A 21,776-nucleotide genomic window follows, 5' to 3' on the forward strand; every position below is an offset into this window, starting at 1 on the left:
ATCAGGTCCCCCCTCAACCTCCGTCTTTCCAACGAAAACAATCCGAATCTTCTCAACCTTTCTTCATAGCTAGCACCCTCCATACCAGGCAACATCCTGGTGAACCTGCTCTGCACCCTCTCTAAAGCATCCACATCCTTCTGGTAATGTGGCGACCAGAACTGCACGCAGTATTCCAAATGTGGCGTAACCAAAGTCCTATACAACTGTAACATGACCTGCCGACTCTTGTACTCAATACCCCGTCCGATGAAGGCAAGCATGCTGTATGCCTTCTTGACCACTCCATTGACCTGCGTTGCCACCTTCAGGGTACAATGGACCTGAACTCCCAGATCTCTCTGTACATCAATTTTCCCCAGGAACAATCCGCTGGCGAGTGCCCCAGCAGCCCATAATTCACCCATACCCACCATCACAGCTTCCGAAGTCAGATTGGCCTTCCTGAAAGTGAACCCTCGGAAGGCGACGGGCCCAGACGGGATTCCTGGTCGTGCACTCAGAGCCTGCGCGGACCAGTGGCAGAGGTATTCACGGACATCTTTAACCTGTCCCTACTCCACTCCGAGGTCCCCACCTGCTTCAAGAAGACCACCATCATACCGGTACCAAAGAAGAACCAGGCAACGTGCCTCAATGACTACCGACCAGTGGCCCTGACTTCAGTCGTAATGAAGTGCTTCGAGAGGTTGATCATGAAGCGCATCACCTCCATACTCCCAGAACGCCTTGATCCACTGCAATTCGCATACCGCTGCAACCGGTCCACATCAGACACCATTTCCCTGGCCCCACACTCATCCCTAGAGCATCTCGACAACAAGGACTCCTACATTAGACTCCTATTTATTGACTACAGCTCCGCCTTCAACACCATAATCCCAGCCAAGCTCATATCAAAGCTCCAAAACCGAGGACTTGGCTCCCCACTCTGCAACTGGATCCTCGATTTTCTGACCAACAGACCACAATCAGTAAGAATGAACAACAACACCTCCTCCACAATAGTCCTCAACACCGGCGCCCCACAAGGCTGCGTACTTAGCCCCCTACTCTACTCCCTGTACACACACGACTGCGTGGCAAAACTTGGTTCCAACTCCATCTACAAGTTTGCTGACGATACGACCATAGTGGGCCGGATCTCGAATAACGATGAGTCCGAATACAGGAGGGAGACAGAGAACCTAGTGGAGTGGTGTAGCGACAACAATCTCTCCCTCAATGCCAGCAAAACTAAAGAGCTGGTAATTGACTTCAGGAAGCAAAGTATTGTACACACCCCTGTCTGCATCAACGGGGCCAAGGTGGAGATGGTTAGCAGTTTCAAATTCCTAGGGGTGCACATCTCCAAAAATCTGTCCTGGTCCACCCACGTCGAGGCTACCACCAAGAAAGCACAACAACGCCTATACTTCCTCAGGAAACTAAGGAAATTTGGCATGTCCACATTGACTCTTACCAACTTTTACAGATGCACCATAGAAAGCATCCTATCAGGCTGCATCACAGCCTGGTATGGCAACTGCTCGGCCCAGGACCGCAAGAAACTTCAGAGAGTCGTGAACACCGCCCAGTCCATCACACGAACCTGCCTCCCATCCATTGACTCCATCTACACCTCCCGCTGCCTGGGGAAAGCGGGCAGTATAATCAAAGATCCCTCCCACCCGGCTTACTCACTCTTCCAACTTCTACCAACTTTTACAGATGCACCATAGAAAGCATCCTATCAGGCTGCATCACAGCCTGGTATGGCAACTGCTCGGCCCAGGACCGCAAGAAACTTCAGAGAGTCGTGAACACCGCCCAGTCCATCACACGAACCTGCCTCCCATCCATTGACTCCATCTACACCTCCCGCTGCCTGGGGAAAGCGGGCAGTATAATCAAAGATCCCTCCCACCCGGCTTACTCACTCTTCCAACTTCTTCCATCGGGCAGGAGATACAGAAGTCTGAAAACACGCACGAACAGACTGAAAAACAGCTTCTTCTCCACTGTCACCAGACTCCTAAATGACCCTCTTAATGACTGATTTCATTAACACTACACCCTGTATGCTTCACCCGATGCCAGTGCTTATGTAGTTACATTGTATATGTTGTGTTGCCCTATTATGTATTTTCTTTTATTCCCTTTTCTTCTCATGTACTTAATAATCTGTTGAGCTGCTCGCAGAAAAATACTTTTCACTGTACCTCGGTACACGTGACAATAAACAAATCCAATCCAATCCATTGACCGTATAGTCCGCTCTTGAATTAGATCTTCCAAAATGCATCACCTCGCATTTGCCTGGATTGAACTCCATCTGCCATTTCTCTGCCCAACTCTCCAATCTATCTATATTTTGCTGTATTCTCTGACAGTCCTCCTCGCTATCTGCAACTCCACCAATCTCAGTATCATCTGCAAACTTGCTAATCAGACCACCTATACCTGCGTCCAGATCATTTATGTATATCACAAACAACAGTGGTCCGAGCACGGATCCCTGTGGAACACTACTAGTAACCTTTCTCCATTTTGAGACACTCCCTTCCACCTGTCTCCTGTTGCCCAGCCAGTTCTTTATCCATCTAGCTAGTACACCCTGAACCGCATATGACTTCACTTTTTCCATCAACCTGCCACGGGAAACTTTATCAAACGCCTTACTGAAGTCCATGTATATGACATCTACAGCCCTTCCCTCATCAATTAACTTTGTCACTTCCTCAAAGAATTCTATTAGATTTGTAAGACATGACCTTCCCTGCACAAATCCATGTTGCCTATCATTGATAAGTCTAATTTCTTCCAAATGTGAATAGATCCTATCCCACAGTATCTTCTCCAACAGTTTGCCTACCACTGACGTCAAGCTCACAGGTCTATAATTCCCTGGATTATCCCTGCTACCCTTCTTAAACAAAGGGACAACATTAGCAATTCTCCAGTCCTCCGGGACCTCACCCATGCTCAAGGATGCTGAAAAGATATCTGTTAAGGCCCCAGCTATTTCGTCCCTCGCTTCTCTCAGGAACCTGGGATAGATCCCATCCGGACCTGGGACTTGTCCACCTTAATGCCTTTTAGAATACCCAAAACTTCCCCCTTCCTTATGCTGACTTGACCTAGTGTATTTAAACATCCATCCCTAGCCTCAACATCCGTCATGTCCCTCTCCTTGGTAAATACCGATGCAAAGTACTCATTAAGAATCTCACCCATTTCCTCTGATTCCACGCATAAATTCCCTCTTTTGTCTTTGAGTGGGCCAATCCTTTCTCGAGTTACCCTCTTGCTCCTTATATACAAATAAAAGGCTTTGGGATTTTCCTTAACCCTGTTAGCCAAAGATATTTCATGACCCCTTTTAGCCCTCTTTACTGCGCGTTTGAGATTTGTCCTACTTTCCCGATATTCCTCCAAAGCTTCATCAGTTTTAAGTCGCCTAGATCTTATGTATGCTTCCTTTTTCATCTTAGCTAGTCTCCCAATTCCACCCTTCATCCATGGTTCCCTAATCTTGCCATTTCTATCCCTCATTTTCACAGGGACATGTCTGTCCTGCACTTTAATCAACCTTTCCTTAAAAGACTCCCACATTTCAAATGTGGATTTACCCTTAAACAGCTGCTCCCAATCCACATTCTCTAGCTCCTGCCAAATTTTGTTATACTTGGCCTTTCCCCAATTTAGCACTCTTCCTTTAGGACCACTCTCGTCTTTGTCCATGAGTATTCTAAAACTTACGGAATTGTGATCGCTATTCCCAAAGTAATCACCGACTGAAACTTCAACCACCTGGCCGGGATCATTCCCCAATACCAGGTCCAGTATGGCCCCTTCCCGAGTTGGACTATTTACATACTTGGACTATTTACATAAGACCATACCTATATGAGTTGTCCCTTATCTATTAACTTGAATAACTCAATCCATTTCAATATTTTTGGCTCAGTTTTGCAGGTCCATAAATATATTCCAGTTGTGCTCTCTGTCAGAAAATGCACCCTATAAAATTGATTCTTGAAAAGACATTTGTGGTACGCATTAACAGTAATTATTACTGCTTTCAAAATAGGAATGCGTGCAGATAAATGAAGGTTAAGCAGTTATCAGCAATTAATTATTCAGATATACCCACCAGGAAATAATGAAGCGAAAGTATTGAGGATCTTGAAAATAATGAACATTCAAGAAGGTAGCAAGAACATACATTATTTAAGGCAATATATGCTTAATGTGCAAATGGAATTTCCCAGGTTTACAATGGGAGAAAAGGCACATTGCTAACCATTGAATCCTGTTAGCAAATCTCTGCACCAAAGAAATATAATGTATTAATATTTGTATGAACATGGTAAACAACCTTGAACCTTTGTGGACTTTCCTGATCTCCTTTGCTGAAGGCTCCACCCTCTCAACCTTGCCCCTTGCCTGAGGTGTGGTGATCCTCAGGTTAAATCACCACCAGTCAGCTCTGCCCCTCAAAGGGGAAAGCAGCCATCTGGGACAATGGCGACCTTACCTTTTACCACATCACACATAATAATTCACTGAATTCTTTTCCCACATCTCTGATTCTTTTTCCAATTACCTTAAATCTGTGTCCATTAGTTACTACTTGTCTGCTACTGTCAAAAGGTTTCTCTTTATTTAATCTAGCAGGACCAATTGTGATTTTGAACACCACTATAAAATCTCCTCTTAATCTCTGCTCAAAGGAGAACAAGCCGTTTCTCTACTCTCGCAATGTAACATAAGTCTTTCATTCATGGTACCATTCTCGTAAATATCCTCTGTGCCCTATCTAAGGCACTGGCACCCTTCTGAAAGGGCAGTGCCCAGCTGGAGCCTAACTGATAAATTATAAATAATTAACATACCATCCTTCCTTTGTACTCCAGGCCTTTATTAATAAAGCTCAGGATCTGGTTTGTCTTTTTAACAACCTTCTCAACTTATTCTGCCACATTCAAATAATGTTGTACATAGTCGCCCAGGTTTCTCTGTTCCTGTAACACCTGTTAAACTGTATCATTGCCTCTCTTCATTCTTCCTGTCAAAATGCATCACCTAACACTTCTCTGTTAATTTTCATCTGTCATGTTCCTTCCCATTTCACTAATCTACACCCTCTTGGATTCTGTTACTCTCCTTCTCACTGTTTTGTGTTGTCTATAAACTTTGAAATTCTACATTATATACTGAGTCCAAATCTTTAATCTGTATCAACAAGAGCACATGTTCCAACATTGACTACTGGGGACACCACTGCATACTTCCTTCCTGTCCACTTAAAGAGGGGACTGGAAAGAATCACGAAGGACCAAATACTCCATAAACACTTTAGTTACTAAGGGTGGAATTTTGTGGTCCTAAATAAACTTTAAGTTTATTTTTTCAAGTTGAAAGTAATTGTCCCACCATCCCTTCTGTTCTAAATGGAAGAATATGACGAATTGGGCCAATGACTCATCAAAAGGACAGTGCAGAGTATTATTTACACCTTTTTTCTTTAAGAGCAGTGTTGAAGTAAGCAGCTCTGTCAACAACTGTATCAAGCAAAACTGTTTCCAGCTCATTATTTTGATTCAAAATGCTTCTTTTGGTCCAGGCTTCTCACACCTTGATGTTATGCTCGTTGAATGTTATGATCCTAAAGGTGACCAGTGGAACATTCTCCAGACTCCTATCTTGGAGGGTCGCAGTGGTCCAGGCTGTGCAGTGCTAGATGATAATATTTACCTTGTTGGTGGCTACAGCTGGAGTATGGTGAGGCAGAATTGATACAATTTTTTAATAGTATTTCAATGATAATTGTGTAGTGTAACACAAACCACAAATATAAGGCAGCAACCCTGAACAATAGTATTTTTTCATTGCCTCTTATTTGCTACGAATATCTGCCACTTCACACTTGCAAGTCAAATTAATGCTTCGTTGTCAGATTAGAACATTGCTATTTCTTTCCAGTTACCAGATGCAGTAACATCTACTCAATTTCAAATATATCAGTGTATTGCATTGTTCAATTTAAATTTGTTAATTAATTATTTAAGCTTACGAAACTTAGTTCTGGTATGCGTTTCTGGAAGTGTTGTCGATAACTTCTTCCACTCTTGGCTCCTTCAATTATTTTGAGTGCGAATGACACATCACTTTGTACAGGATTTGTCTATGCATTACTACGCTGATGGATGTGGCCAGGGTAACTCTCAAGTTGAGAAGAGTACAGAATCATCAGTTTCTATACTAGACACACCTGCAGGCACTGAGGCTGCTAGGAGTCTTTGCAAAAGTGATTTTGAATTTTTAAAAAAAATTATTAATGGGATGTGGGCATCACTGGGACAGCATTTATTTGCCCATCCACCATTGCCCTTGGACTGAATGACTTGCTAGGCCAGTTCAGAGGGCATTTGAAGAGTCAACAGCATTGCTGTGGGTCTGGAGATACATGTAGGCCAGACAAGGATGACAGATTTCCTTCCCTGAAGGGCATCATTGAACCAGATGAGTTACTGCAACAATCGACAATGGTTTCATGGTCATCGTTAGACTTTTAATTCCAGACTTTCATTAAATTAAAATGTCACCATTTGCCATTGTGGTATTCAAGCGCATGTCCCAGAGCGTTACCCTGGGCCTCTGAATTACTTGTCCAGTGACAATACCACTATACGACTGCCTCCCCTCTCTGTAATGGTTCAACATGGCAGAGAGCAGGTTCACAAGATTTTCTGTTGCTGCACCAGGGGCCTTGGTCAGGAGATGGAAGATGAAAGGTGTCATCTATCCACAGGGCGTCAGGCGGCCTCCTAGACAAACTTTACAAAGGCACTGGTACCAGAAACCTGATAGTCAATGCTAGGATTCAGTGATGCAAGACGTTGAATAGCTTCACACGAATGGTCACGGGCAGTGAATTCACATTCACATACTATATCCCAACAACTGCCTCACTAACCTCACACATGGTTCAATGCACCACAGCCCCAACATTCACCTACCAACATTCTCTGTCAATGACAACTCAATGCGCATATTTGTATCTTCACCTCACCTTCACACACTCAGCACTGTTATAACCTTCACACCGCACAGCTTGAATGCACTACCAGCTCTTCAGTTAAGGCAGCCACATCAGCCAAACACATTGCATCACCTTCACTGACCTCTTCCCTCTCTCGTGCAGGACAAAGTGATACATAGCCAGAGGCAGCAGCAGCTAACTGACATAACTCCATATCCTTTTCCCGACTGAGGAGAAAGTGATTTCTGATATTGGAATGACCATGACTGAGGCATGAGGCATATTGGGGCTCAAGCTACTAATTGTGCTGTTACATACATCTTCCCCTCATCTCACAATCTGACTTACAAGCTGGAGAGGGTGTGAGGATGCACCTCTGGTTTCCACCCACTGCCCTCTTTTCCTGACCACAAACATACCTTTGTGCCTTTCTCCTTTTGGATGCCCAAGAATGGTCCCTGAACATATCAGAGATAGCTTAGAGATAAGAACTGCATGAAATGAGACACCTGCAGCCACTTCGGGGACAAGGATTAAGCAGGAGAGGTAGTGGCCTAGTGGTATTGTGATTGGTGATCCAGCGAGCCAGGGTAATCCTCTGGGGACCTGGGTTTGAATCCCATGGCAGGTAGTGGAAATTAAATCCAATAAATATCTGTAATTAAAAAGTCTAATGATGACCATGAAACCATTGCTGATTGTCATTAAAAAAAAACAGCTGGTTCCTTTAGGGAAGGAAATCTGCCACCCTTACCTGGTCTGGCCTACATGTGACTCCAGATCCACAGCAATGTGGTAGACTCTTAAATGCTCTCTGAAATGGCCTAACAAGTCACTAAGTTGTACTTTTTACAAATAAAAAGTAAAGAAACCGGTCATCGACCGAGGCACTGGAAACGACAAAGGCAAACCCAGCCCTCTCACCTGCAAAGTCCTCCTTACTAACATCGGGGGGTGGGGGAGAATTTTCTGACAGACTAGTTAAGCAACAGGCTGACATGATCATACCCATGGAGCCATGCCTTACAGATAATGACCCAGACACCACTGTCACCATCCCTGGGTATATCCTGTCCCACCAGCAGGACAGGCCCAACAGAGGGTGGCAGCACAGCGGTATATGGGAGGGAGTTGCCCTGGGAGTCCTCAACATCGACCTCTGGACCCCATGAAGTCTAATGGCCTCAGGTCAAATATGAGCAAGGAAACCTCCTGCTGATTATCACGTACCATCCACCATCAGCTGATGAATCAGTACTCCGCCATGTTGAACACCACCTGGAGGAAGCACTGAGGGTGGCAAAGGGGCAGAATATACTCTGGGTGGAGGACTTCAATGCCCATCACCAAGAGTGGCTCAGCAGCACCAGTACTGACGTAGCTGGCAGTGTCCTAACGGACATAGGCTGGGCCTGCGACACGTGGTGAGGGAACCAACAAGAGGTAAAAACATACTAGACCTCATCCTCACCAACCTGTTAGCTTCAGGTGCATCTGTCCATGACAGTATAGGTAGGAGTGATCACCGCACAGTCCTTGTGGAGACAGTGTCCCATTTTCACATTGCGGATACCCTCCATCGTGTTGTGTGCCACTACCATTGTGCTAAATGGGATAGATTCAGAACAGATCTAGCAACTCAGCCCTCGACATCCATGAGGCACTGTGGGTCACAGCAGCAGCAAAATTGTACTCAGCCTCATGGCCCGGCATACCCCCCACTCTACCATTATCACCAAGCCAGGGGATCAACCCTGGTTCAATGAAGAGTGCAGAATGGCATGCCAGGCGCAGCACCACGCATACCAAGGTGTCAATCTTGTGAAGCTACAACATAGGACTACTGCATGCCAGACAACCTAAGCAGCAAGTGATGGACAGAGCTAAGCGATATCATAACCAACAAATCAGATCTAAGCTCTTCAGTCTTGCCACATCCAGTCATGAATAGTGGTGGACAATTAAACAACTTACTGGAGGAGGACGCTCCCCAAATATCCCCATCCTCAATGTTGAAGCATTCTCAATGATCTTCAGCCAGAAGTGTCAAGTGGATGATCCATCTTGGTCTCTGCCTGAGGTCTCCAGTATCACAGATGCCCGTCTTCAGCCCACTTCTTATCAGGAAAAGGCTGAAGGCACTGGATACTGCAAAGGCGATGGGCGCTGGCAATATTCCAGCAATAATACTGAAGACATGTGCTTCAGAACTTGGCTCGCCCCCTAGCCAAGCTGTTCTAATACAGCTACAATACTGGCATCTGCCCGACAATGTGGAAAATTGCCCAGGTGTGTCTTATACACAAAAAGCAGAACAAATCCAACCCGGATTGGAGAAATCCAATCTGGCTAATTCTGCCCCAGTTTATCTCTCCACTGGTTGGAGTCATACCTAGCACAAAGGAAAATGGTTGTGATGGTTGGAGGTCAGTCATCTGAGTTCCAGGACATCACTGCAGGAGTTCCTCAGGGTAGTGTACTAGGCCCAATCATCTTCAGCTGCTCCATCAATGACCTTCCTTCCAACATAAGGTCAGAAGTGTTGATGTTCACTGATGATTGCACAATGTTCAGCACCATTCGCGACTCCTCACTGAAGCAGCCCATGTGCAAATGCAGTAAGACCTGGACAATATCAAGCCTTGGGCTGACAAGTGGCAAGTAACATTTGTGCCACAGAAGTGCCAGGCAATGACCACCTCCAAAAAGAGACAATCAAACCATTGTCCCTTGACATTCAATGGCATTACCATCGCTGAATCCCCCACAATCAACATCCTGGGGGCAACCATTGATCAGAAACTGAACTGGACTAGCCACATTAATACTGTGGCTACCAGGCAGCTCAAAGGCTAACAATCCTACGGCGAGTATCACCTCCTGACCCCCCAAAGCCTGTCCACCAAAGGACAAGTCACAAGTGTAATAGAATACGCCCCACTAGGCTGGATGAGTGCAGCTCCAACAACACTCAGGAAGCTCAGGACATTCAGAACGCTTGATTGGCACCGCTTCCACAAACATTCACTCCATCCATCACTGATGAACAGTAGCAGCCATGTGTACCATTGACAAGTTGCACTGCAGTAACTCACCAAGGCTCCTTTGGCAGCACCTTCCAAATCTATGACTGCTATCATCGAGAAGGACAAGGACAGCAGATACATGGGAACATCACACTTGGAAGTTCCCCTCCAAGTCAGGCCTGACGTGGAAATATACCGCCATTCCTCCACTGTCGCTGGGTCAAAATCCTGGAACTCCGTCACTTATAGCACAGTGGGAGTACCTACAACACATGGACATATCATAATAATCATGGGGGACTTCAATATGCTGGTTTGGGAAAATCAGGTCGGTAGTAGATCCCAAGAAAAGGAATTTGTGGAATGTCTAAGAGATGTTTTTTTGGAATGGCTTGTGACAGAGCCTACTAGGGAACAGGCAATTCTGGATTTGTGTAATGAGGCAGACTTGACTCGGGAACCACAATATGATAGAATTTACCCTGCAGTTTGAGAGGGAGAAGCTGCAATCAGATGTAACGGTATTACAATTAAATAAGGATAACTACAAAGACATGAGGGAGGAGCTGGCCAGAGTTGATTGGAAATTGAGCCGAGCAGGAAAGACAATGGCAGGAGTTTTCGGGGGTTATTTGGGAGGCAAAACAGAAATTTATCTCAAGGAGGAGGAAACATGCTAAGGGGAGGACAAGGCACCCATGACTGATGAAGGAAGTCAAGGACAGCATAAAAGCTAAAGAAAAAGCATACAAAATGGTGAGGATTAGTGGGAAGCTTGAGGATTGGGAAGCCTTTAAAAGTGAGCAGAGGAAAACTAAAAAAGCATAAGGGATGAGAAGATGAAGTATGAGTGCAAGCTAGCTAGTAATATAAAGGAAGATAGGAAGAGTTTTTTTCACTATATAAAAGGTAAGAGAGAGGCAAAAATAGACATTGGATCACTGGAAAATGTGGCTGGAGAAGTAATAATAGAACAAAAAGAAATGGCAGATGAACTGATTCGTTACTTTGCATCAGTCTTCATGGTGGAAGACACCAGTGGGATGCCAGAGCTCCAGGAGAACCTGGGGGCAGAGGTTAGTGTAGTGACCAATACAAAGGAGAAGGTTCTGGGGAAACTGAAAGGTCTGAAGGTGGATAAATCACCTGGACCGGATGGACTACACCCCAGGGTTCTAAAAGAGATAGCTTAGGAAATTGTGGAGGCATTGGTGGTGATCTTTCAGGAATCACTGGAGGCAGGATGGGGAGGTGTGTGTGTGTGTGTGTGTGAAGGAGGTGTGTTTGTGTGAAGGAGGTGTGTGTGTGTGTGAGGGAGGTGTGTGTGTGAGGGAGGTGTGTGTGTGTGTGTGTGTGTGTGTGAGGGAGGTGTGTGTGTGTTTGTGTGAGGGAGGTGTGTGTGTGAGTGAGGAGTGTATGTGAGTGAGGTGTGTGTGTGAGGGAGGTGTGTGTGTGCGAGGGAGGTGTGTGCGAGGGAGGTGTGTGTGAGGGAGGTGTGTGTGTGAGTGAGGTGTGTGTGTGAGGGAGGTGTGTGTGTGTGAGTGAGGTGTGTATGTGAGTGAGGTGTGTGTGTGAGGGAGATGTGTGTGTGCGACAGAGGTGTGTGTGTGAGGGAGGTGTGTGTGTGAGGGAGGTGTGTGTGTGAGGGAGGTGTGTGTGTGTGAGGGAAGTGTGTGTGTGTGAGGGAGGTATGTGTATGAGGGAGGTGTGTGTGTGTGTGTGAGGGAGGTGTGTGTGTGAGTGAGGTGTGTATGTGAGTGAGGTGTGTGTGTGAGGGAGGTGTGTGTGTGTGACAGAGGTGTTTGTGTGAGGGAGGTGTGTGTGTGAGGGAGGTGTGTGTGTGAGGGAGGTGTGTGTGTGAGGGAAGTGTGTGTGTGTGAGGGAGGTATGTGTGTGAGGGAGGTGTGTGTGTGTGTGTGTGTGTGAGGGAGGTGTGTGTGTGTGAGGGAGCTGTGTGTGTGAGGGAGGTGTGTGTGTGTGAGGGAGGTATGTGTGTGAGGGAGGTGTGTGTGTGCGACAGAGGTGTGTGTGTGAGGGAAGTGTGTGTGTGTGAGGGAGGTATGTGTGTGAGGGAGGTGTGTGTGTGTGTGTGTGTGAGGGAGCTGTGTGTGTGAGGGAGGGGTGTGTGTGAGGGAGGTATGTGTGTGAGGGAGGTGTGTGTGTGTGTGAGGGAGGTGAGGGAGGTGTGTGTGAGGGAGGTGGTGTGAGGGAGGTGTGTGTGAGGGAGGTGTGTGTGAGGGAGGTGTGTGTGAGGGAGGAGTGTGTGAGGGAGGTGTTTGTGTGCGTGAGGTGTGCGTGTGTGCGTGAGGTGTGTGTGTGCGGGAGGTGTGTGTGTGTGAGGGAGGTGAGGGAGGTGTGTGTGAGGGTGGTGTGTGTGAGGTAGGTGACGGAGGTGTGTGTGAGAGAGGTGAGGGAGGTGTGTGTGAGGTATGTGTGTGTGAGGGAGGTGTGTGTGTGTGTGCGGGAGGTGTGTGCGGGAGGCGTGTGTGTGTGTGAGGGAGGTGTGTGTTTGTGTGTGTGTGTGAGGGGGAGTTGTGTGTGTATATGTGAGGGAGGTTGTGTGTGTGAGGGAGGTTGTGTGTGTGAGGGAGATGTGTGTGTGTGTGTGAGGGAGGTGTGTTTGTGTGAGGGAGGTGTGTGTGTGCGTGTGTGGGGGAGGTATGTGTTTGTGTGTGTGTGTGAGGGAGGTGTGTGTGTGTGAGGGAGGTGTTTGTGTGCGTGTGTGAGGGAGGTATGTGTTTGTGTGTGTGTGTGTGAGGAGGAGGTGTGTGTGTGTGTGAGGGAGGTGTGTTTGTGTGAGGGAGGTGTGTGTGTGCGTGTGTGGGGAGGTATGTGTTTGTGTGTATGTGTGAGGGAGGTGTGTTTGTGTGAGGGAGGTGTGTGTGTGCGTGTGTGAGGGAGGTGTGTTTGTGTGAGGGAGGTGTGTGTGTGCGTGTGTGGGGAGGTATGTGTTTGTGTGTGTGTGTGTGAGGGAGGTGTGTTTGTGTGAGGGAGGTGTGTGTGTGCGTGTGTGAGGGAGGTATGTGTTTGTGTGTGTATGTGAGGGAGTTATGTGAGATAGAGAACAACAAACAAAAGAACAAAGAACAATACAGCACAGGAACAGGCCCTCCGGTGAGAGTGGTGTGTGGGAGAGATGGTGTGGAAGAGGGTGGGCGCGATTCTCCGCTCCCGCGACTAAGTGCCCACGCCGTCGTGAACGCCGTCGAGGTTCACGACGGCGCGAAACTGCCCCGATCTCGACCAATTCAGGGCCCGAAAATGGGCCAGGATCAAGGCCGCGAGAAACTCGGGGGGCGTGTCGCAAAAGCAGTGGAATCAGCGCGCGCCGGGCATTGGCGCCGCGTAAAAGCGACACCGCTTAAATGACGCGGCCGGCGCTGCGTAACTGGCGTAACCCACTCATGCGTGGTTGCCGTCCTCCCCGAGGCCGCCCCGCAAGAAGATGTCGGATGGATCTTGCGGGGCGCGGAGGAAAGGAGGTCCTCCTTCAGAGAGGCCGGCCCGCCAATCGGTGGGCCAGACCCCTTTTGAGACTTACCCCGGTGAAAGAACCCCCCTCGCCCCCCCCACAGGCCGCCTCCCCCAGCGTTCCCGCGCTGTTCCCGCCGGCAGCGACCAGGTGTGGATGGCGCCGGCGGGAAGCCGTCGTTTTGGGCAGGCCGCTCGCCCTATCTGGGCCGGAGAATAGCGGGTGTAGCGGACAATTGCCATTTTGGGTGTCCCGGGCGATTCTCTGGCCTGCACTGCGCAGAACTCGACAGGGCCGTTCTCGCCGCTTGGGTGAATCGCGGGAGGGCGTCGGACCGGTGTCGCGGAGAAAAATGGCGCGCCAGGCGATTCTCCCAACCGGCGCGTGAGCAGAGAATCACGCCCAGGGTGAGAGAGACAGGGTGAGAGAGGGAGTGTGTGTGAGAGAGGGAGGGTGTGTGAGAGAGGGTGGGTGTGTGAGAGGGGGTAGGTGTGTGAGAGGGGGTGGGTGTGTGAGAGAGGGTGGGTGTGTGAGAGAGGGAGGGTGAGAGAGAGAGGGTGTGTGAGAGAGTTTGAGAGAGAAGGTGTGAGAGAGGGTGTGTGTGTGAGAGAGGGTGTGTGTGAGAGAGAGTGTTTGAGAGAGGGTGTATGTGATGTAGAGAGAGGCGAGTGAGTGTGTGAGAGAAAGGGTAGGTATGTATGAAAGCGGTGTGTGTGTATATGTTCTGCATAAAGGGATAGTAGTGCTTGTTACCAAAAACGTGGTCAAAGAGTGTTTGATGGAATGTTTTAAAAAGCAAAGTGAGGTAAAGAGTTGTAGATATGTCAGGCAGGGAGGAAGTGGTCGAGCGAGGGAACCGTGGTTTACTAATGTAGTTGAATCACTTGTCAAGAGGAAGAAGGAGGCTTATGTAAAGATGAGATGTGAAGGTTCGGTTAGGGCGCTCGAGAGTTACAAGTTAACTAGGAAGGACCTAAAGAGAGAGCTAAGAAGAGCCAGGAGGGGACATGAGAAGTCTTTGGCAGGTAGGATCAAGGATAACCCTAAAGCTTTCTATAGATCTGTCAGGAATAAAAGAATGACGAGGGTGAGAGTAGGGCCAGTCAAGGACAGTAGTGGGAAGTTGTGCTTGGAGTCCGAGGAGATAGGAGAGGTGCTAAATTAATATTTTTTGTCAGTATTCACACAGGAAAAAGACAATGTTGTCAAGGAGGATACTGAGATACAGGCTACTAGACTAGAAGGGCTTGAGGTTCATAAGGAGGAGGTGTTAGCAATTCTGGAAAGTGTGAAAATAGATAAGTCCCCTGGGCCAGATGGGATTTATCCTAGGATTCTCTGGGAAGCGAGGGAGGAGATTACTGAGCCTTTGGCTTTGATCTTTATGTCGTAATTGTCTACAGGAATAGTGCCAGAAGATTGGAGGACAGCAAATGTTGTCCCCTTGCTCAAGAAGGGGAGTAGAGACAACCCCGGTAACTATAGACCAGTGAGCCTTACTTCTGTTGTGGGCAAAGTCTTGGAAAGGTTTATAAGAGATAGGGTGTATAATCATCTGGAAAGGAATAATTTGTTTAGACATAGTCAACACGGTTTCGTGAAGGGTAGGTCGTGCCTCACAAACCTTATTGAGTTCTTTGAGAAGGTGACCAAACAGGTGGATGAGGGTAAAGCAGTTGATATGGTGTATATGGATTTCAGTAAAGCGTTTGATAAGGTTCCCCATGGTAGGCTATTGCAGATAATACGGAGGCATGGGATTCAGGGTGATTTAGCAGTTTGGATCAGATATTGGCAAGCTGGAAGAAGACAAAGGATGATGGTTGATGGGAAGTGTTCAGCCTGGAGTCCAGTTACTAGTGGTGTACTACAAGGATCTGTTTTGGGGCCACTGCTGTTTGTCATTTTTATAAATGACCTAGAGGAGGGCCTGGAAGGATGGGTGAGTAAATTTGCAGATGACACGAAAGCCGGTGGAGTTGTGGACAGTGCGGAGAGTGTTATAAGTTACAGAGGGACATAGATAAGCTGCAGCGCTGGGCTGAGAGGTGGCAAATGGAGTTTAATGCAGAAAAGTGTGAGGTGATTCATTTTGGAAGGAATAACAGGAAGACAGAGTACTGGGCTAATGGTAAGATTCTTGGTAGTGTGGATGAGCAGAGAGATCTCGGTGTCCATGTACATAGATCCCTGAAAGTTGCCACCCAGGTTGAGAGGGTTGTTAAGAAGGCGTACGGTGTGTTATCTTTTATTGGTAGAGGGATTGAGTTTCGGAGCCATGAGGTCATGTTGCAGCTGTACAAAAGTCTGGTGTGGCCACATTTGGAGTATTGTGTGCAATTCTGGTCGCCGCATTATAGGAAGGATGTGGAAGCATTGGAAAGGGTGCAGAGGAGATTTACCAGGATGTTGCCTGGTATGGAGGGAAGATCTTATGAGGGAAGGCTGAGGGACTTGAGGCTGTTTTCGTTAGAGAGAAGAAGGTTAAGAGGTGACTTAATTGAGGCATACAAGATGATCAGAGGATTGGATAGGGTGGACAGTGAGAGCCTTTTTCCTCGGATGGTGATGTCTAGCACGAGGGGACATAGCTTTAAATTGAGGGGAGATAGATATAAGACAGACGTCAGAGGTAGGTTCTTTACTCAGAGAGTAGTAAGGGCATGGAATGCCCTGCCTGCAACAGTAGTGGACTCGCCAACACTAAGGCATATAAATGGTCATTGGATAAACATATGGCTGATAAGGGAATAGTGTAGATGGGCTTTAGAATGGTTTCACAGTTCGGCACAACATCTAGGGCCGAAGGGCCTGGACTGCGCTGTAATATTCTATGTTCTATGTCGGGAGGGTGCACTGGTTGTGATGTTGCCAGAGGCGCAGCCATTGCCATCAGGGGGGCCCTCCATGGCCCATGAAACACCTATCAAGTAGAGCCACCCCGTTCCCCCACAACCCATTGGGAAAATTCCACGGTTAACCTGGTAAGCCCACCAATGTGGCAAATTAGCTATGGAAAATGGAAGAGACCTTAAATTGGTCACTTACATGGTTCATGGCCACCTGATGGGCAATCACACCTCTAAGACAATATGTCATGGTGGCATGACATGGCCAGCCTCCCCTCCTGACACCTTTATCCACCATATGCCAATCCACCTTCCTCTCCGCCCTTCACCAATTGGCCAGCAAAATCCAATCCAAGATGTTGCTTCACTGGGAGTTAATGGTCAGTAAGCACAGGAGTGTTGAATACATGGAATATTGTGCCAGTTAGGATACCAGCAATAGAATTTATTAATATAATAATATAATCTTTATTATTGTCACAAGTAGGCTTATATTAACACTGCAATTAAGTTACTGTGAAAAGCCCCTAGTCGTCACACTCTGGCGCCTGTTGGGGTATACTGAGGGAGAATTCAGAATGTCCAATTCACCTAACAAGCACATCTTTCAGGACTTGTGGGAGGAAACGGGAGCACCTGGAGGAAACCCACGCAGACACGGGGAGAATGTGCAGACTCCGCGCAAACACTGACCCAAACAGAAATTGAACCTGGGACCATGGCGTTGTGAAGCAACAGTACTAACCACTGTGCTGCCGTGAGGAGGGTAGAACGGAGGAGATCGGACCTACTTGCATCAGTACAGTCGAGTCTAGAGGTAGCAAAGGAATGGATGAGAGGTTCAGCATCAGATGAGCTGAGGCAAGGATGAAATTAGGTAAAGTTATCGAGGTAGTATTTAATGATCTTAGTGACAGTGCCAATACATGATCGGAAGCTCATCACTGGGTCAAATATGACACCTAAGTTGCGAGTAGTCTGCTTCAGCCTCAGTCAGTTGCCAGGGAGAGAGATGGTGTTGGTGATTCCAGAGCAGACTTTGTGGCAGGGACTGAAAGCAATGGCTTCAGTCTTCCCAATATTTAATTCATGACAATATGTGACATCGAATAGAGGTGGATTATTTGAAAACTTACAGTATATATATTAGTTTAAAATGCTGTGTTTGATATTACAGGGGGCCTACAAATCATCTACAATCTGCTACAGCCCTGAGAAAGCCACTTGGACAGAGTTGGAAGGGGAAGTTGCTGAACCACTAGCTGGCCCAGCATGTGCAACTGTTACATTGCCAGCCTGTGTGCCATATAATAAATAAAACATTTTGTCAGCTCACAACATTAATATAAACACTGAGACAATTTATTTAAATGATATCGTGCAAAGTACTGAATTCTGATTCACAAACATATTTAATGTTTGAAATGTGCTTTTTTACTATGGTAATTTATGACTATGAAAAAATGTTATGTAAATCTTTGTATCTTTCAGAAGAAAGGCATGACCAAGTAAAATAACTGATGTAGTAGAATATAACAATATGTAAATTTTGTACAGGATAAAAAGTGTAAATGAAGCTTGTCTGTTGAAAACATACTTAAATAAAAACTTTAAAAATACTGTGTGATTTAATTTTATTGCACAGTTGGAAATAGTTCTTGTTTGCATTTAACTTTCATTCAGTGATTTACATCTATATATTTTGTGAAGTCACTGTTTTTATTTGGCATTATTGACATCTTGTACAAAAACCTGGGTGGGGGTGGGGAACAAAAATTCAAAAGGATGAGATAATTTGCGGAACAGTTTTCTGTCTTGAGGGATCCAGCCTAAATGGAAATTTGTATCTCACCAATGCAGTAGATCAGTTGATTACCATATATATTTCACCCAGTGGTATATTGTGGGAAAGCTGGGGTATAGCTTTGTATGCAGTTAACAATGAAAGTTAATAATAATCTTTATTATTGTCACAAGAAGGCTTACATTAACACTGCAATGAAGTTACTGTGAAAATCTCTAGTTAACCCAGTGATATATTGTGGGAAGGCTGGGATGTAGCTTTGTGAGCAGTTAGCAATGGAAGTTGCACTAACATCAGAACTATAAGTGAGACGGGATTTGTTGTCCATTGAGTAAGCCCAGTAAGTATGGGGTTGTGTCTCCAGGGAATAAGAAGATCAAAATTATTCAAGACCTTTGGGACTTGCAGGACTGACACACAGATTGCTGGATGTGAAGACATGACAAGAACATACAGAGCAATGTACCTTTCTTGCCACAGCTCCAGTTGATAATTAGTACAAATATCAGACACTGATCCAATTTTGATACTACAACGAGTGGCCCACACATATCACTAGCTCCACCTAGTGGAACTCAACGTAAAGCAATCAAAACATTTGCCCTTCAAGAGAATGTTAAAATTATATCTGGGCCGACAAAACTTTCTGTCTGTTGCTAGGTCTTCCCTCCTATGATCAGCTAGCTTTTTATGTTCATGGAAAAATGCTGGATTAACTCAGTGAATAACCTATATTTCTTTCCCAGAAAGAAAGGCATGTCACGGGTACTATTTTAATGAATCCTGTCCACAAAATGGTTCAGGCCTCCTGCAAAGTTCATTGCACAGCTGATAGCATTGATCTGATAACAAAGTCTTTCAAAAATTGATCCCAATTGATTATTTTTGATTGATCAGCAGTATTGACATTCAAATGGTCATTGGATAAACATATGGACAATAAGGGAATAGTGTAGATGGGCTTTAGAGTGGTTTCACAGGTCGGCGCAACATCGAAGGCCGAAGGGCCTGTACTGCGCTGTAATGTTCTATGTTCTATTTGTGCAGCAGCCAGATCTCGATCAGCTAGGAATTACTGGGAGTAGTTATCAATGTATACTCATCATAATAATCATCCTGGCTGTTCCATTTCTTAATCCTAATACTCCTCCTGTTCTATGGTTGCATGTTTACACCCTCATTTGTAATAAAGAGGCAATTACTAATAATCCAACAGTAAGGGGACATTGATCTCAGGATTTGAATAGGATAACAACACAGCTACTAATAGTCTACATTTGGGAAGGCTAACTTTAATGAGAGAGGGACCGACAACAGAAAATTGGTCAATATTGTTGCCAGGTAAAACAGTAAATGGACAGCGGGAGATGTTCAAAAAACAACTAAGCTTAATACAGGACCATTATATACCCCTAAACTAAAGCAGAACGCCACTTACCAAATAAAACAAAGTGTGAAGGAAAGATGATTTAGCAACTTTACAGGGATGAGGGGAGTCTGTAGAGAGTCTGGAAAGTATAGGATTGTTTTCCTTCGAGCAGAGGAAGTGAAGAGTAGATCTTAAAGTGATCTCAAAATCATGGATATTTGATAGAGTAAATCAGGCAGGATTCTCCGTCTGGGGGACTACGTTCTCCCGCTTGAGAAGAATTGCTACTGATCATGAAGCAATTCAGTATCCCTCGGCAGGTAAATTTATGCATGGCAAGGAATACGAGGGATTCCCAAGAATGCTGCCAGCAGGCTGTTACAATTGTAATTTTCACTGCTCCTGTCAGGACTGTTCTCTAGCTTGCAGACAGCTTGCACTGTAAATTCTATGAAATAAATTCTATGAAATAAATAATGAACACTTAGAATAGGACACAACCAATGAGCAGTCAGACACCCAGAGGTAGCATTACCACAAGGGGGCATTACACAACCCATATAAAAGGACAGGGCACACATGCTCTGTCTCTTTCAAACATCTAGAGAGTACATCAGGGTTGATCAGAAGCATCACACCCAGCACGTGGCTTAGAGCAGACTGGTTTAGTTAGACTGAGTTACTACAGTTAGATTAGCAGGAGAGTCGAACTCAAATAGGAGAATTGTTAACTGTTCAATAAATGTGTTAAACCTATCTCCGAGTTGGGAGCTTCCTTTGTCAAAGCATATATCAAGGAAGCAGCTTATGCTACACAAAGACACATAACACAACAAGACCCACACAAATACGGGGAGAACGTGCAAACTCCTCATGGACAGTGACTTGGGGCCGGGATCGAACTTGGGACCTCAGCGCCGTGAGGCAGCAGTGGTAACCACTGCACCACCATGCTGCCCCTTGAATTTCATACTTTTGAATAAAATTCCATTTAATTACTGGGCTTGATGCCATAATAATAATAATCGCTTATTGTCACAAGTAGGCTTCAATGAAGTTACTGTGAAAAGACTCTAGTCGCCACATTCCGGCACCTTTTCGGGGAGGCCGTTACAGGAATTGAACCTGCGCTGCCGGCCTTATTCTGCATTATAAGCCCACTGTGCTAAACCAGCCCCAACGTCTGTCATGACGTTTCTTTTCCCCCAGCAGTGTTATGTCACGCTGCCGTGAATCAGTACTAGTTTTCAAAACCAAAAAACAGTCTGTTGACCACACTGGGAAATGAAGGTGCCTGTAGCTCCCATGGTTGACGGATATGCCTGGGCATTCCTCCTGGCACCCTGAAGTGCCCCAGGGTATAGGCAGGGGGCAATGGCAGGGGCACTGGCACAAGGCAATGCTGGGAGCTCTGCCAGAGGGCAATGTCGGGTGGTTATCCTCCTCCATTGAGGGGGGTCCCCTTCTGCATGTGAGAGGGGGGTTCCACTTATCCATGGCGGGGGACGTGTGGAGTTCCATTTCTGCGTATGGGGTTCGGGCGTATTCCCCTTATCCATCAGGGGGACCTGATGTCCGCGGCGAGGTCTCAATGTCTGTTGGGTGGGGTTCCAATGTCCATTGGGAGCTGTCCATGTCCATTATGGAGGGTGGGGCCTTAAATTTAACTTTGAGATCAGGGCACCCCTTTGCTGGTGATCCCCTCCACTTAGCTGTGTGATCCTCGCCTGCACTCTGAAATTGAACAGAGTGCTGTTAAATCAGGCGAGCAAAGGCGGCTGTGAAACCAGCGAGTTTCATTTAGCTTTTCCTGCCTGATCCAGAACTGTGCAATTTGAGAAGATTTCATTCCTGATGTTCCTATTCTTTCTATTCATGAGATGCAAAAACCTAGGATGTTTTGGTGAAATGGTTTCTTACACCATCTGGAAACTGTAGGAGCAGGAACTGCAAGGTCCAGGATTGGTCAACAACTCCACTATTATTGCATCCTGCAACTGCCAGCATGGTAAAAGCCACTCTTTATGGACCAAGGTCTTTTCATCATCTAGCAATTCCTATCTTCCTGAAGCTTCTCTTAAGGATTTTGTTGTTCTCACTATGTTCTGAATTGAGCTCTTTCCAGAATGAATGCAACACACCTGGAAATTACTAGTGGACTTGACTCCAAAGTTAAAATTGCAACTCCTCTGAAACTTTCAACTTGAATTTATGGATGGTGTTGACGTT

At 46.2% G+C, this 21,776-nt stretch overlaps 1 protein-coding gene across 2 annotated transcripts in view; it reads left to right on the forward strand.

The window, feature by feature from the left end:
- The window catches only part of klhl14 (kelch-like family member 14), a 275,002-nt gene extending 256,973 nt beyond the window's left edge, over positions 1 to 18,029 (forward strand). The window contains exons 8-9 of one of the 2 annotated variants that reach the window (XM_072467845.1): positions 5,609 to 5,766; positions 17,552 to 17,700. In XM_072467845.1, coding sequence (XP_072323946.1) covers positions 5,609 to 5,725 — 117 coding nt within the window. In that variant the 3' untranslated portion in view covers positions 5,726 to 5,766; positions 17,552 to 17,700. Of the gene's footprint in view, positions 1 to 5,608; positions 5,767 to 17,551 lie in introns of both variants that reach the window. The other variant, XM_072467844.1, reaches the window with a different exon arrangement.
- The last annotated feature ends 3,747 nt before the right edge of the window (positions 18,030 to 21,776 follow it).

This window comes from Scyliorhinus torazame, chromosome 11 (assembly GCF_047496885.1).
Source record: "Scyliorhinus torazame isolate Kashiwa2021f chromosome 11, sScyTor2.1, whole genome shotgun sequence".
Classification (NCBI taxonomy): domain Eukaryota; kingdom Metazoa; phylum Chordata; class Chondrichthyes; order Carcharhiniformes; family Scyliorhinidae; genus Scyliorhinus; species Scyliorhinus torazame.